At 39.3% G+C, this 15,000-nt stretch overlaps 2 protein-coding genes across 3 annotated transcripts in view; one reads left to right on the top strand and one right to left on the bottom strand.

The window, feature by feature from the left end:
• Positions 1-15,000, bottom strand: part of atp6v1h (ATPase H+ transporting V1 subunit H) — a 22,758-nt gene that overhangs the window by 5,613 nt on the left and 2,145 nt on the right. Inside the window, exons 3-11 of one of the 2 annotated variants that reach the window (XM_077615576.1) lie at positions 11,657-11,735; positions 10,936-11,095; positions 10,452-10,551; positions 10,275-10,364; positions 9,047-9,160; positions 7,222-7,326; positions 6,868-6,927; positions 4,962-5,059; positions 2,700-2,892 (exon numbers count right to left, since the gene is read on the bottom strand). In XM_077615576.1, the coding sequence (XP_077471702.1) occupies positions 2,700-2,892; positions 4,962-5,059; positions 6,868-6,927; positions 7,222-7,326; positions 9,047-9,160; positions 10,275-10,364; positions 10,452-10,551; positions 10,936-11,039 (864 nt within the window). In that variant the 5' untranslated portion in view covers positions 11,040-11,095; positions 11,657-11,735. The remainder of the gene's footprint in view (positions 1-2,699; positions 2,893-4,961; positions 5,060-6,867; positions 6,928-7,221; positions 7,327-9,046; positions 9,161-10,274; positions 10,365-10,451; positions 10,552-10,935; positions 11,096-11,656; positions 11,736-15,000) is intronic. The other variant, XM_077615577.1, reaches the window with a different exon arrangement.
• Positions 12,102-15,000, top strand: part of rgs20 (regulator of G protein signaling 20) — an 8,221-nt gene continuing 5,322 nt past the window's right edge. Inside the window, exon 1 of the mRNA XM_077615579.1 lies at positions 12,102-12,411. Coding sequence (XP_077471705.1) covers positions 12,205-12,411 — 207 coding nt within the window. The 5' untranslated portion in view covers positions 12,102-12,204. The remainder of the gene's footprint in view (positions 12,412-15,000) is intronic.

The raw sequence follows: 15,000 nt of genomic DNA, 5'->3' as shown, positions 1-15,000 counted from the left end.
GGGACATCCCTATTATAAATAATTAAGCTGCAACTATGGATACTATTGGGGAGACTGCAATTAAGATTTGTGATAGTAGCAACGACCTGGCCTGAAAATTGCCCTCAGTAGAGGGACTGAATGTCCTCTAATTGGGTTCTTTCACTCATTGGAACACGCTAGAATCCGGCGGCGGCATAAATGCGGCGACCGCAGACAGCCGGCAAGATGGGAGGACGGCTTTTGTGCACATAAGAATTGAAGGACGTGGCCGTCCTCAGTCGACTCATTTGCTAATGAGGCCGACTGGGAGAATCGGAAATCCATTCGGACGGGTATTTGGATGGGAAGAACAGAAAAAAAAAACATCTTTTTGTAAGGGAGACACACAATGAGGCGTCCTTCTGCTCAAAGCGCGGCGAGCGCATCTGCTCGGTCTCAATTCGCCGCGTGCCTCCGCTCTTAATGAGTCGCGGTATGTCAGTCATAACGCCGACGTCCCTCGGCGTGGATAGATTTCTTAATAGGAATGGGTGGCGGGCTTTCGGGGTCTCGGCGAACCACGACGCAGTTCGGCTCCGGCTCGGTCACGTAATCAAGAAGCATTCATGGCGCCTTTTGTGCGTCTCGCTTCAGGGTCGTCTGGACAAAGCTGGAAAATAAGCGAGGCTGAAATCTCAAAAGGCCAGGCTTTCTATTTCCACCGTGATTTGGTTTAAGCTGCAATCAGCTGGCGGCGGCTTGATTTTTAAGCGGCCTTGCGATGGCGTTAATAAGAACGAAAAATCCATGTTGATTTGGAAGCGAGCAACATGTTGTCGAGGCATCCTCGGGAGAGAAGCGCTATGTTCTGTTGTGGGAATGAGGCGAATAGGGATTATTTAAAGCAGCTCGGCATTCGGGTAACGCAGTCAATTGGGCGTGACTATTTGGCGGCTAGCGCGTTGGCTAGATGAAAGATCTGCATCATATTTTCTGGGTTGTCTTTTTTTGCCTTCATTCCAAAAGGTAGAATTGACACTATAAAAAACCGTGACCGGATGTTTCGTCGAAAGACGTTTGTGTAAGATAAGATGACAAAGACGCTTGGCAATTGCTTGTTCAAATAGTATCAGTTTTTGTAAGTATAGAAACATCGTAATCATAGAAACTTGACAACGATTCATCAAACTTTCCCCAAAGTTTGGTCGTTGTCATGGAGACTTGACACTGATGAATCAGACTTCGCCCAAAGTTTGGTCGTTGTCATAGAAACTATACTATACTCTGTTTGCCTATACAAAGACTGACCCACTGTTCATTCGGAGAGAGAGTTGCAAGGACAACAGACTGTGAGCGGTTCACAGCTGTCTGAGCTCTCTCCCCATCCTGCAGTCTGGTAATAAACCTATTTCCTATTAAATTGATCTCGCTCTTTCTTAACCTGCTCTTGAAGCTGTTTTTACAGATCTATCAGTTTGATCCCCGGACGTTTGCTCGACCGGACGTTTGGTCGCCGGGTTCGCTCGCTGTCAAATTATGAGAGAGAGAGAGACAGAGAGTTTACTGTTGAAAGCGAGCAACCAGGTAATCTCTTGCTCTCAAAATTATAATCATGAGAGAGAGAGAGAGTCCGTTCTGCCAAATGTCCGGTCGACCAAACGTCCGGGGACCAAACGTCTTTCTACCAAACCTCCGAGTGCCTAAAAAAAACATAGCAGTTACAACAACATAGTGGTGCTTTTTTAGAGGAGGTCAGAAGAATAATGAACTGTTCAAAATGTGAGTCAGCGTTCTAAAAACTTTCAGGCCGCTCCTAGAAAGCACAGAAAAATTGTCAATTCACTTGAGTATGTAAACACCATACCTGTCAACCTCCGCCAATTGCTTCCCTTATTAATGATTGCAATCCCCTGGTGAAGCGATAAAAAAACGTACAAATGCAACACGGCACATATTTACTCGCATAGGGCGCCGTAAAAGTCTAACATTTTCTCCAAAGTGGAATCAGTATGCACTAAATTGAAGTTTGACATGGACAGTCTGGGTACATTGCTTGCTGACGCGCTATATTTGTATAATGAAAAGGGTGAAATGGGAATGCGTTTCTGCATATCATGCTTAAAGCATGACTATTAGCAGGTGGTGATGACGTTTTTGTCTGCTACCAGTGACCAAGACAATCCGGATTAGAGCCGAAATGGCTAAAAACGAGATTAGTTTACAGAAAAAAACATACTTAAAAAAAATCCTGGACAAAGTTCTTATACGGCGCACACACGTTGAAATGATAAAAAAAGGGATAAAATGCGGGAAAAAGTTGCCAGGTATGAAACACTACTACTACAATTTTAGCTTGTTGCTGCTGCAAATAATAAACAACCAATGTCAAAAACGTAAAACCTGGGCCGAATGGAATTGCCTGAAAGTCCCGATATTTCATTTTGCTAAACTTTGGGGGATTGATTTTTTTGCTCCCCTAAGCAGCTTTGCATAAAATATTCACTGGTGGAGCAATGACAGCTTGCAGTTGACCGATCAATGTGGTCGTATAAATTGTATTTATGTATCTTTTACGGACTTTAGTTTCTTTTATGGCCTCCCTCTGTTGTTTAATAGCGTCATTTCACTCCCCGCGGCCGTAAAGCACGTAGTCCAATTACAAGTTAAAAAAGTGCCGCGTAAGACTTTGGGAATATTTGAGCCCACTTGTGAGGCATTTGGCGGATTTCCACACGTACCCTGAAGGCCGCCAGGATGATCCGGGTGACCTTCTCCTTGACGGACTCCTGGAGGATGTCGGAGAGCGCGGGCACCACGTTGTAGCGCCGTAGCTGCTCGCAGAGCTGTGGGCTGAAGGCCAGCAGCCAGACGCAGAAGATCATCTGGTACTGAAGCTGGAAGCCGCACTTGTTGCTCAGCACCGCCGTGATGCTGGGGAAAGAGGGCCAGACCGTAAGTGGAAGAAAACAAATGCTGATGAGCCGCTTCTCTGCGCCGTGCGGCTTTCCTAATGGCAAATGTCTGCGGCGCTGCGCCTCCATGCCGCCGAGACATTAAACCTAATGACATAGTGTGAATTTCATCCGCACAAGGGCTGCGTGGACCCGAGACGCCAATGCAAATGGAACAGCGGGACTGCCAATGTTCCCTGTACTGGGAGCAACCCACGGAAAATATGTTCACCATCATTCAGGATGAGAGAAAAGGAACTTCAGCCTATAATAGGGTGAAGATAGGCCATATTTTTTTTGCTCAGGGGGAAAAAAAATGTACCGTACTTTCTAGACGCATTTGCCGCTCAAAAAAGGATGACTGAATCGAGGGTACGGCTTATATGCGCATAGATTAGACTTAAAATGTATTTTAATGTCTATGATTGAAATTGAAAAAGGTATCTTGCATAAAAGGTGAAAAAAACTCACTTGTACCTGCCATTGCACGCTCAGGGCGCTGCCATCTTACCTATGCATGACAAACTAGACCGCTACGGACACACTTCCTGGTTGTACTGGTCACATGACTTATTTTTTGAATTTGTCAATGTGCAGGCAACACCCTTTCGATTCATAAAGTATCTCAGAAATAGCACGTGCGATGATTTTTCTTAAGATTATCCACACATTTGTACTCCCTATTAAAACCATGAATATGGAGGTGAAAATTGTGAATCAGGGGGCAGTTTATACGCGAGAAATCATAAAATTCAACAATTTTAAGGCAATTTTAATTGTACGGCTTTATATGCAGAGGTAGCTAATATGCAAGAAAATATTGTAATCGTTTCCAATCCATTTTGGAGCTATTCATAAATACATATTTTCCTATTTTGGAACGCAGTCAACACGACTAACTAATCAAATTCATTAATCTTGCATAAAAACAACAGACAAAGTGGCACATGGAGTGGCAAGACTCAAGCTCATGACCAAACAAAAATGCCCCCCAAAACAATACATCCAAAACTGACAAAAAGGATTCCCAACAAACTGGTTTAGAGATTCTAAAATCCAGTGTTGCGTGAATAAATGGCGACCGTTGGCCACATGCGTTAATGGACCTTCGACATTTAATGGCAGAGAATGTATTTGTTCTTCCCACCACCATATGGCATTGTGGACCATGACCCCAGCATACTATGAGTAAATACAACCATCGGTTCTTTGTTTTTCCATTCATTTATAAATACTAAAAAAAATAATTAAACAAATAGACCCACAATACTAGGTCATGTAGTGTGGGATAAAAAAAAAGAACTATGACCATCACAAGATCAGTTTTTTTTGTCTTCGGGTTCAATTTAAAAGAAAATAAATCATCATGGTTGATTTGTGAGACTTCAGATCATCCCCAAAAGATGATTTTCATGTGTTTGGCCTTTTTCAAACCCATATTTAGATAGGAAACATTTTTTTTGAACTTCTTTAAAAGAAGAATGGTCAAATGCTAAAGCAAGGGTGTCAAACTCGGGTTGGTTCGCGGGCCGCATTAACGTCAACTCGGTTTCGTGTGGGTTGGACCATTTTAGATATAAATTAGATGGATTTTTTTTTATAAATTGATTAAAAGAACTGGATCAAAAGCCCCGAATATTCTGTTTTTTATAGATCTAAGTGTTTATTTGAGCTTTTTTTCTTAGTAAGGGAAAATCTCTTAATCATTATGTTCCATATTAAAGTGGAAAACAGAAAATATTTCTATATATTTTTAGATTTTACAAAAAGATTTTTGAACTAAAAACACAGAAAAAATGGATTAAAAATTACAATTATTGATTTAAAAGGGGGAAAATCAGGAAATATCATATACATCTATACTCTTCATTTTAATTTGATCCTAAAACAGAAATCGGCACTCATGATTTACTTTGCCGGGCCACACAAAATGATGCGGCCGGCCTGATTTGGCCCCCGGGCCGCTACTTTGACACCTGTGTGCTAAAGGAACATGGCTAGTACTGTTCTGAGAAGTTTTCAAATAAATAAATAAAAGGCATGACTTACCAATTAACCCCATCGGCCTCCACCCATGCGAACCTGTACTCGTTGACCCTCAGCATTAATTGAAGGCAGCCGGCCACGCACTGAACATACTGAGAGCTCTGCAAAGAACACAACAAGCAGCAAATGATGACCAATCCTGGAAATCAGGAACCTGCTTCGGGTTCATTGGAGAAAAGTTTTCTGTTAGAAAGTCAAGACAACTGGAGACGCAGTGAGCAAGCGCAAGAAAGTGCACCAGAGGAAAAGATGTAAAGCGCAACCTCCATAGTTTGACACTTTATGATCTTGAAAATCCATCTTTATTTTTCTACTTCTCCTCAACTGGGTTGTGCTTCACAACAAGCAGTTTGGGCAGCATTGAGTTTAGATTGTGTCGTGGAGGAGTGGCAATATCTCATTGATAGGATCCAAAATTAGATTTAATTAGATAACTTTATTCATCCCGTATTCAGGAAATTCACTGTCGCAGTAGCAAGAGGTTGAGAATACAGACACAGTAAAAGACATTTTAGACATAATGGATATGAAGTTGGTAGCAAAGATATCTAGTTGACAAATTTTGTTTTCTTGATGATGTACGATTAGTAAGAGAAAGTGTCTCTGATGACTATATCTTAGTTAGACGAAAGCCAGTTTTTGCCAGATGTGAATAGAAGAAGTTTTTCTAGTTTCTTTCACACACAAAAAAATACTATGTCCAAAGATGTGCAAACAACTACACCCTTATTAAAATAATTTGATTACAATCTAAATTTATGATTCTGGGTAAATAAATCACATTTTTATGCATAACCAGCGCAAGTGTATTCTGTCAAAAAAAGAATTCCAAACTATTAGCCTGCAAATGATATGTTGAATTTCCTGATTTTCCCCTTCTAAATCAATAATTGTCATTTTTTAATCCATTTTTTCTGTGTTTTTAGTTCAAAAATCATTTTGTAAAATCTAAAAATATATATAAAATATATATTTTATATATTTATAGAAAATTGCCTTATAATCATTGAATTGTGCAATTCCTCTCGTATAAAACGCCCGATTCACAATTTTCACCTCCATATTCATGGATTTAATAGGGAGTACAAATGTGTTACTCTGAAGGCAAAATCTTAAGAAAAATCATTACGCGTGGAATTTCTGAGATACTGTATGAATCGAAAAAATCGTCTGCTGGAAAGGGTGCATGTAGTTTTTTCACGTTTTATGCAAGATAAGTTTTTTTTTCTTAGACGTCAAAATAAATGTCTTGTTATGGCGTTTCGTCCTTGTCACCTTGCAGTTTCGTGCATGTTGAGTCTAATTTGTGCGCATATAAGCCGCACCCTCGATTGAGACATCATTTTTCTGAGCGACAAATAGGGCGTCTAAGTGAGAAAATACGGTAATAGGATGGGAAAAAAATGAATTTAGCATGGTGTTGGACTTTGGAGGCTCCGCTTTGCAAAAGTTGCATCATCCCCACCAAGATCGACTAGATTACAGCACATGCAGTCCGTCTGTGTACACGTAAACATCCTCAGCACATGCTTAATCACGATGGCGCAAACACACAGGGCAAACACCAAGCAGGGGAGAAAAGAGTCCCATCACACCTGAGTGAGAATCATGTCAATACAGATTAAAAGAGGAGAGTGGTTAAGCATCCCGTTCATCGAGCGATCGGAGGCGGAAGAAAAGCAAATAGTAAAGATGACGTTGAAGCGGATACTGTTAAAAGCGAAAAGCGGCAGCAGACATCATGCCGTTAACACAGTTTCAGGTGCCGTACGCTGAAAGAGAACACCTCTGAAATCTGTAATCATTCATTGAGAGAAAGAGGAAGCGAGAAATGACGGATGGAAAAAGGTTCAAGTCCAGAAGAAGAGAGTGGAAAGGCTGATTTTCGATGCGCTTGGCTAATACTCACTTCACTGGGGGAAATAGTTCCCGTTCCCGAGACCGTGTCTGGACCTGTACCGTGGAGGTTCTAATGAGAGATAAACAAAATAAACAACAATCGAAGCCTCGGTGCGGAGAGGGCTGCGAACGGGAGAGCGGAAATGACCGACGAATTTACGAGGAAAGCAAAACGTAATCCTGCTTTGTCCGGATTTAATGAATGGAAAAGTACAATTAGTAAACGACACAAAAGCTCACAAGAGCGATCACGTAGAATAAATGACTTAATGTACCGTAGCGTATTTTTTTTTTTTTGCTTTTGCTATGATTACAATTTGCAGTATTTATCACAAAAGACTAAAATATTGTAAAATTTCCATACCTGCGAACTAAGCTGGCTTTTAATCCAGTTGAAGTAGTAGTTTAGGTCACTTCCCTCCATCAGGTCACGTCCCCAAGCAGCTAACTTGGCGATGATCCTTGCCGCCTGGGTGTACATCATTGAAAAATTATATTGAATTAATTAGCCAATAAATTCTTCAATACAATTACCGTATTTTCACAACTATACAGCGAATCGTATTTTTAGCCGCAGTGTCAGTAACGAGTGCCATTTCTGTATTTTAAACACACAAAGGACGCACCGTTTTTATAGACGCAGCCAGGCATGGCATATATATATTATATATGGATGAATATCGAACCACAATAGCGCTGGCTACGGGAAGCAGCCCCAGACTCTATTTCCGGTGCGCAGTGACTGCTGGGATATATAGTTCTTTTGTCAATACACGCAGGATGACGCGAACACACTAATTTGGTGCTACATGCACCAAATGCACGCTACACCCACACGCTAAAAACACGTTTTTAAAAAGGCAACGGAAGCGAAACTGAGTTCGGTTGTACTTTATTTTGACATTTTACAATGTACTCCCGTCATCATTTCATTTTTGTGACTTGGTCGCAAATCAAAAGTGACGGCGAGCCGTGAAAAAAGCCATCCGGTCGCTTGACATACGCCTCACGTAGCCATAATCTCATGTTGCGGTTCGATATTCATCCATATATAATATTATATATATATATATATATATATATATATATATATATATATATATATATATATATATATAAAATATATATATTTATAGTTCGCAGTCTAGCTTTGAATGCTCTGTTGACGCCAACATCTAGCGGCAGCATTTCTTTAGTAAATACAGCCAAAATGACGGCGAGCACCAAATTAGTGTGCTCGCCGTCACACTGGGTGTATTGACAAAAGAACTATATATCCCAGCAGTCACTGCGCAGTACTTTTTCTACGGGTAAGATAGTAGAGTCAGGGGCTGCTTGCCGTAGTTGTGATGGTGGTAGAGGATGGTGTACCCTATCGACTGATTTATTTTATTTTATCGTGATAACATTTTTAGTATTGGTCCATATATAAAGCGCACTGGATTATAAGGCTCTGTATCTATTTTGGAGAAAATTTAAAACTTTTATGTGCGCCTTATAGTAGTGAAAATACGGCAATGATTTGCCTTTGAGTGAATAACCCCAAAATGTCTAATCAAGGGTTTATCTAATATTATGACTTGACATTCTTTCTTCCCAAGTATGGTAATCGCTATACGCGAGTTTGATTTATTTAAAGGGACAGCACGTATTAATGAACATAATTGAAAAATAAATCAAATTTAATTACTACAGGGATTGCAGTAACATTAGGATACTGCTTTGACCTTTGGGGTAATTTAGTGATTAGTTATTTGGTTAATTGTTACACTCCTAGGTTGATGTTATCTAAGTAAATAATGGGTAACATCAACAACAACAAAAATCATTTTTTAAGCAGTCGCTGTAAATCTGCTTATCTACATTTACCAGACTTACACATCCAGTCTGAATTATTAAAGTAAAGGATGGCCTTTTTAATGACTTATTTTAGAATGGGCTCGATATCGCCGGGTGGTCTGTCCACGTTTCGAAAGGTTGCCAGGGGGCACATCAAATTAATTGCCTGTTTTTGCTAGAGGTTGGCTTTTGTGAGGAATTATTAATGGGTGAATGATTTGAAAGCCTCCATTTTTCTTTTTTAAATTCGGATTGTGGCAAAGGTGAACTGGCTGTAAATTGCGGTTAAAAGTGTTCAAATAGTGTCTCCCTCAGAGCCTCTCGCGTTCAAAGATAAACGATGGACTCACCATGTGGACAGTAAAGAGGTCTTGGCGATTGAGCATTGGGAGAAAGTAGGACCAAGCCGTGTTCTTTGTCTTCTTTGCGTAATCAAAGAAGATGCTGACCCTCTGATGATTCTCCTGCATCACATTTAAGATTTTTAATTAGCCTATCGATGAATATCAAATGTAACAATTTACAAAAACCTAAAATACAGTAATCCCTCGATTATCGCGACTTCACTTATTGTGAATTAACTACTTATTATTTTATTTTTATTTTTTTAAAGTTCATAAAAATGTGAAAGCGAAAGGCACTCCCGTCTTCTGCAAAAATGAATGTTGAAGACATTCAAGACTTTTAATTTCTCGCCAAAAGATTCCATTTAAAATACAGTCATACCTCTACTTACGAATGCCCCTGGGTACAAAAGTTTCAGGTTATGAATTTTTTTATATGCAAATTAGTTTCACACACACACATAGGAGACACGTAAAAGTCTAAAATGTACTACAAAGTGGACGGCTTTCGGTCCTGGTAGAAAGGGCTCTTGGCGCCACCTGGCGGACAAACAGGAATATTACATCTATAACAGCTGCAGAGGGAGATATTTCAGCGGCGCAGGGTATGTTTTATTTACCTTAAGACATAAATAAATAATTTTCTCTCATTTTTGTGTTTCCTCTCATCTTTCATACAAAATTGGGACAATTTGACCAATTATAAAGGGTTTAGTTCACATGTGTCAAAGTGGCGGCCCGGGGGCCAAATCTGGCCCACCGCATCAATTTGTGTGGCCCGGGAAAGTCAATCATGAGTGCCGACTTTCTGTTTTAGGATCAAATTAAAATGAACAGTATAGATGTATATTAAATTTCCCGATTTTCCCCCTTTTAAATCAATAATTGTATTTTTTAAATCCATTTTTTTCTGTGTTTTTAGTTCAAAAATCATTTTGTAAAATCTAAAAATATATTTAAATAAAGCTAAAATAAACATCTATAAAAAACTGAATATTCAGGGCTTTTAATCCATTTATGAAAAAAAATCTAAATATTATATCTAAAATGGTCCAGCCCACGTGAAGTCTGACACTCTTGGTTTGGTTGGTAGTTGGGTGAGGCCCATGGAACGAATTAGAAAATTTACATATAAAGTACACCTCTACTTACGAAATTTTCAAGTTACGAAAAAAGTCTTGGAACCAATTAATTTCGTAAGTAGAGGTATACGACTGTACGTTTGTCACAATACCTGCAGAGTGTCATCAATCAGAGTCAGGATGTACTGGACAGTCTGTTCCTTGGAGATGTGTGCCATCAGGTTTAGAAAGGTCTTTGCACACTGCACAAATATTTAGAAAAAAAAATGAATAGAATGAGACCACCTGGGCATCAGTCTGAGCATCTTATGCTGAAAGAACTCAAGTACCTGATGCCCTTCGTTGGTCAGGATGACCTGCTTTTCCTCAGAGTTGGCCACTTCAAACTTCTTGATGAACTCACAATCATCTGTAGATATCATCTGACTCCTACCAAATGGAGAAGTTGTCAATTATGGAAAGCCAATATCACTTAAAATACTAACTAAAGGCCCATCCATTTTTTTCATGCTGCTTAAATACTACAATTATTTCCTATGAGTAAAATGTCAAGTAATTTCATTTTGCTCCTTGTTCACACGCCAATATTATGTTCTGTATTAAGACAGAAAAGTCAGTGACTGATTGTCGTAATTTGGGCTAATTCCAAGGTTAGCCTTAATAAAATAAAGACAGGTCCCAAAAGATAAGTGTAGTCACCCCAGCAATTCCAATAATAGCAAAAAGAGGAAGGAACCCCTTTAGACTGTGACTCAGTTTCAAAGTTTAAAACAGCATTTACGTCGCTATGGCGACGAGGTGTATTTTACTTACTGCAGGTATGACTGCCAGTTGACCAGATTGGCGCGAACCTCTGCCGCCTTGGCGGCGATGATGTTGGTGGGGACGGCAGCGTCCACTGCTCCGCGGATGTCCATCCTCAACTTCTAGTTAATGCGCCTTATGTAGAAATGGAGGGTGACTTTAGCACCACCTGAATGAAGGACAAAAAAAGTTATTATTATTATTAAGAGGGCATTTTGTAAATAAACAAAACAATATTTCTCTCCAGAAAGAGCCCTCAGTTACTGAATGAAGACTTAGACAATAAAAGCAATTCAAGCCTGGTTTGCTGTTTTAAACATTTACATGCAAGGAGCTTTGTAAAATCGCGATATTATTTCGTTATCGCACAGTAGTCAAAGACTATGGCATATTCCGATTTACGCACCCGTCATTACGTCGAAAACCAATACCACCTTGAGTGACCTTAACGTGAATAAGTTCTTATGGTGAATATAAAGATGTTGCACCATAAGTTAGTGAAGAACCCAAAAGCGAAATATGAATATGCGTGTATGAGACTGCGGAAAGGGGTTGTTAGCATATAGCTGAAATGAGCTAGCATAATAAACGAAGGATGCAAACCCGCAACATTCTCGAGAATGTATTCACTTGAATAGAGGCGAAGCCGCTGTTATATTAATCCCCGATGCAGTAAAACATGACAATAGGAATAAAAATCATTCAAATTCGAATATTTAGTGTCACTCACCTGACTTCTTCTGACCAGCGGACAAGGTGACGTCACATTAATCATGTGACTAGCGTCAGGCAGGCGGTCACGTGAGCAACTGAGGAAGAGCAGACGAAAATGTTTTTATTTATTTTTTGTACCTTTGTCGCTGTTATTTATAAATTAATAATAGAATTTGTTTTAAAATTTAGTCAGCATTTTTTATAAATCATTTAAAAATAAAAATAATAAAAATAAATGACCACACCGGGTTTCACTGGGCTGGAAAAGGGGCTTAACCATGTACAGCCAGGGTTTCATTGGGCTGGCAAAAAGGAGTAAGAACTGTATTGAACATGCTTGGATTCTGCATCTTTGTTTGGTTCTACAGTCACGAGTCGGCAGTCTCCATCTGTCTTCCCACCACGTTAATCTGCCCTAACTACGTAGCATTGTACTAATCCCCATCTGCCCTCCCGTTTGGGTCCTCAACGTTCTTCCCTTCATTCCTCATCGCTATGTACACACGGACGCACGCCTGCGACAGACGTACCACGGGTACTTTAGATTTGACATGATGCCTTGGGATGGCGGGGTCCGCTGGCGGGAGCCTGGTGGGCCCTAGAGGGGCCACGGGGTGGGAGGTCAGGCCCACGTCGGTCCTGCGGAGGATCCGGCGTGGCCGAACCCTCATGTGGCGGCGCGTGCAGAGGCTGAGCCGGGCGTGCCGTCGCGGCGTTGGGTGTGCCGTCAACTACAATGACCAGGATGAGCAGGATATGGTGTGCCTTGAGGTACGCAGCCATCACCATACCTGTCAACCTCTGCCGATAACTGCCCTTATAAATGATTATGATTCCCCTTACAAACCCCCCAAAAACCTTACAAACACCGTACGAATCGTACGGTGTTTGTAAGGTTTTTGGGGGGTTTGTAAGGGGAATCATAATCATTTATAAGGGCAGTTATCGGCAGAGGTTGACAGGTATGCCGTTACCAACCTAAAAATCCCTACCCAAACCCCCCATTTGCCACAAATAGATTCTAGTACCACTGATTTACCAAACCTACCCACCTATTTACCTTAACAGTTTACGTACACACCTCCACACTGTATGTCTACCTATTTTCTTTTGTAAGCCACTTTGGAATTCTTTTAAAAAAAAGGTTCTAGCTACCCAAAATAAACAGCCATGTCCCATTCACGTTTTCTTTAAACTTTGTTGATTGACCACGCCCAGTTGCAATACTGTCTACCAACTGACAATTACCGTATTTTCTCGCATATTAGCCGCCTCTGTGTATAGGCCGCCCCCTAAAAATGGCCTTAGAATCGTTTAATTTACAATTTCTCTCGTATAAGCCGCCCCCTGATTCACAATTTTCACCTCCATGTTCATGGTTTTAATAGGGAGTACAAATGTATTACTTTGAAGGGAAAATAGTTAATAGGGCATGAAGTATGACTAAATAGTAATTCACAGTTTGTATTTAGGGAATTTGAGCAACGATTTAAATGGTAATTATCAATAACCTTCCGGGCGACCAATCGACCGTGTACCACAAATACGGCGTATATGCGAGAAAATACGGGAACTAAAACCCACCCACAATGATCCAACTATCCAGCTAGCAACACATCAATCCATTTTGTTTACCTGTTATTCAACTTCCCTTCCAACCTACCTCGCTAACTAGCAAATGTCTGTACCGAGGTAGTACGTACTTAGTCAACCACCATAGTAAATAATCCCCCAACTCCTTCAATGTTGATAATTTCAATTCACAGTGTTTGGATGTATGTTTGCCTTTTATTCTTGTGTTGTAAATATCGTTGTCAGTGTCATGGCCGTTGCCACTTCCCGTCAAACGTCTATTTCCGGTAGCTAAATCATGTCTGATTGGAGGCTTTAGTCAGATTAAAAGAGGAAGGTGCTCTCCCCAAATAGCACCTTGCTGATGTAATGTTCACAACACTACAACAACATTAGCACCAAAAAGCAACGAAAAAATGAAGAGTCTTTTAAAAATATCGAATATTTAGGGCTTTTAATCCATTTCTTTTAATCAGATTTTTTGAAAATATCAAAATATTATATCTAAAATGGTCCGGCCCACATGAAATCGAGTTAACGTTAACGCGGGCCGCGAACCAACCCGAGTCTGACACCCCTGGCCTACATTAACCGCGATAATCGAGGGATTACTGTATTGCGTCTTGACAGAAGGGACGTTTGTTTTGCCCTTGATGACAGATGAACCGAGTTCCATATATCCGGACTATTCGGAGTACTGTATAGAACGGTAACATATACTACACATATATATTTAGTATGTAAATTACAAAAACAGCAGTTTAGTGCCATCTGGTGTTTATATACAGCGAAACAACAGATACTGCCTAAACGACAGTATGAGTGCAGTACATCACATCGTACTGTACTACCATAACTACTACTACTACTACTACTACACTTGATATATACAGTTCCATTTTACCTATAGCAATCAAAATAAAAAGATGTTAAAAAATAGTAAAATATAGTACAAAAAACATTGGGGATTAAAACAATGTTAACTAGGTTTTGGTACATTATGTATGATTTCATACAATATTTATGTTTATGAGTGTATTTTGACTCAAAAAAATTTTTATTGATTCAATATGACATTATATTTAGTGTTTTATACTACATAACTATATTTCATTATTCAATGGTTAATATTTTAAAATGGACAAAATTATAAGAATGTTTATTATCTCTGTTGTACTGTTTTAATATCTTAATGTATATTCTTCAGGTGAATTTATTCTATGAGGCTGCTTTAAAAAATATAAAAATGTATTAGACTATTTTAGTTTTTGCTCAAGTCATGCCAATCCAATTATTACAGTTGTTATCTTAAATGTGAATCTTTTTGAGGGTATTACAAATGATATTATAGGTATATAATCATACAGATATAAACAGTCCAGCAAATTACAGTAAACTATTTACATTATTCTTTCAAATGCCTTTAGGTGGCAGTATTGTCCTTTGCATCATCCGTCTCCATTCAAGTGTAAAAATATGCCCAAACTAGTTCTATTTAAATTTTGTTGTTGCTCGTATCAATGTAAAAATGTTAATCCGTGTAAAACCAAAGTACAACATAAAAAACATTTTAAACAATAAATTAATTATGTAATAATTATTCATCAATAATAAACCATAACCTATTTTGTTTGAATTGACTTGAATGCTTTTATTGTCATTATGAGTAAAATGAGATTTAAATTGAAGTGGACGAATAAAAACAACAAACAAACAATCAATAAATATTATTAATAAATAATCAATCAATAAGTAATAAATAAATACTCAGCGTAATAAGTAATCAAC

Source organism: Stigmatopora argus, chromosome 12 (genome assembly GCF_051989625.1).
Source record: "Stigmatopora argus isolate UIUO_Sarg chromosome 12, RoL_Sarg_1.0, whole genome shotgun sequence".
NCBI lineage: Eukaryota > Metazoa > Chordata > Actinopteri > Syngnathiformes > Syngnathidae > Stigmatopora > Stigmatopora argus.
The sequence above is the reverse complement of the archived record's forward strand: the minus strand, read 5'-3'. Positions and strand labels throughout refer to the sequence as shown.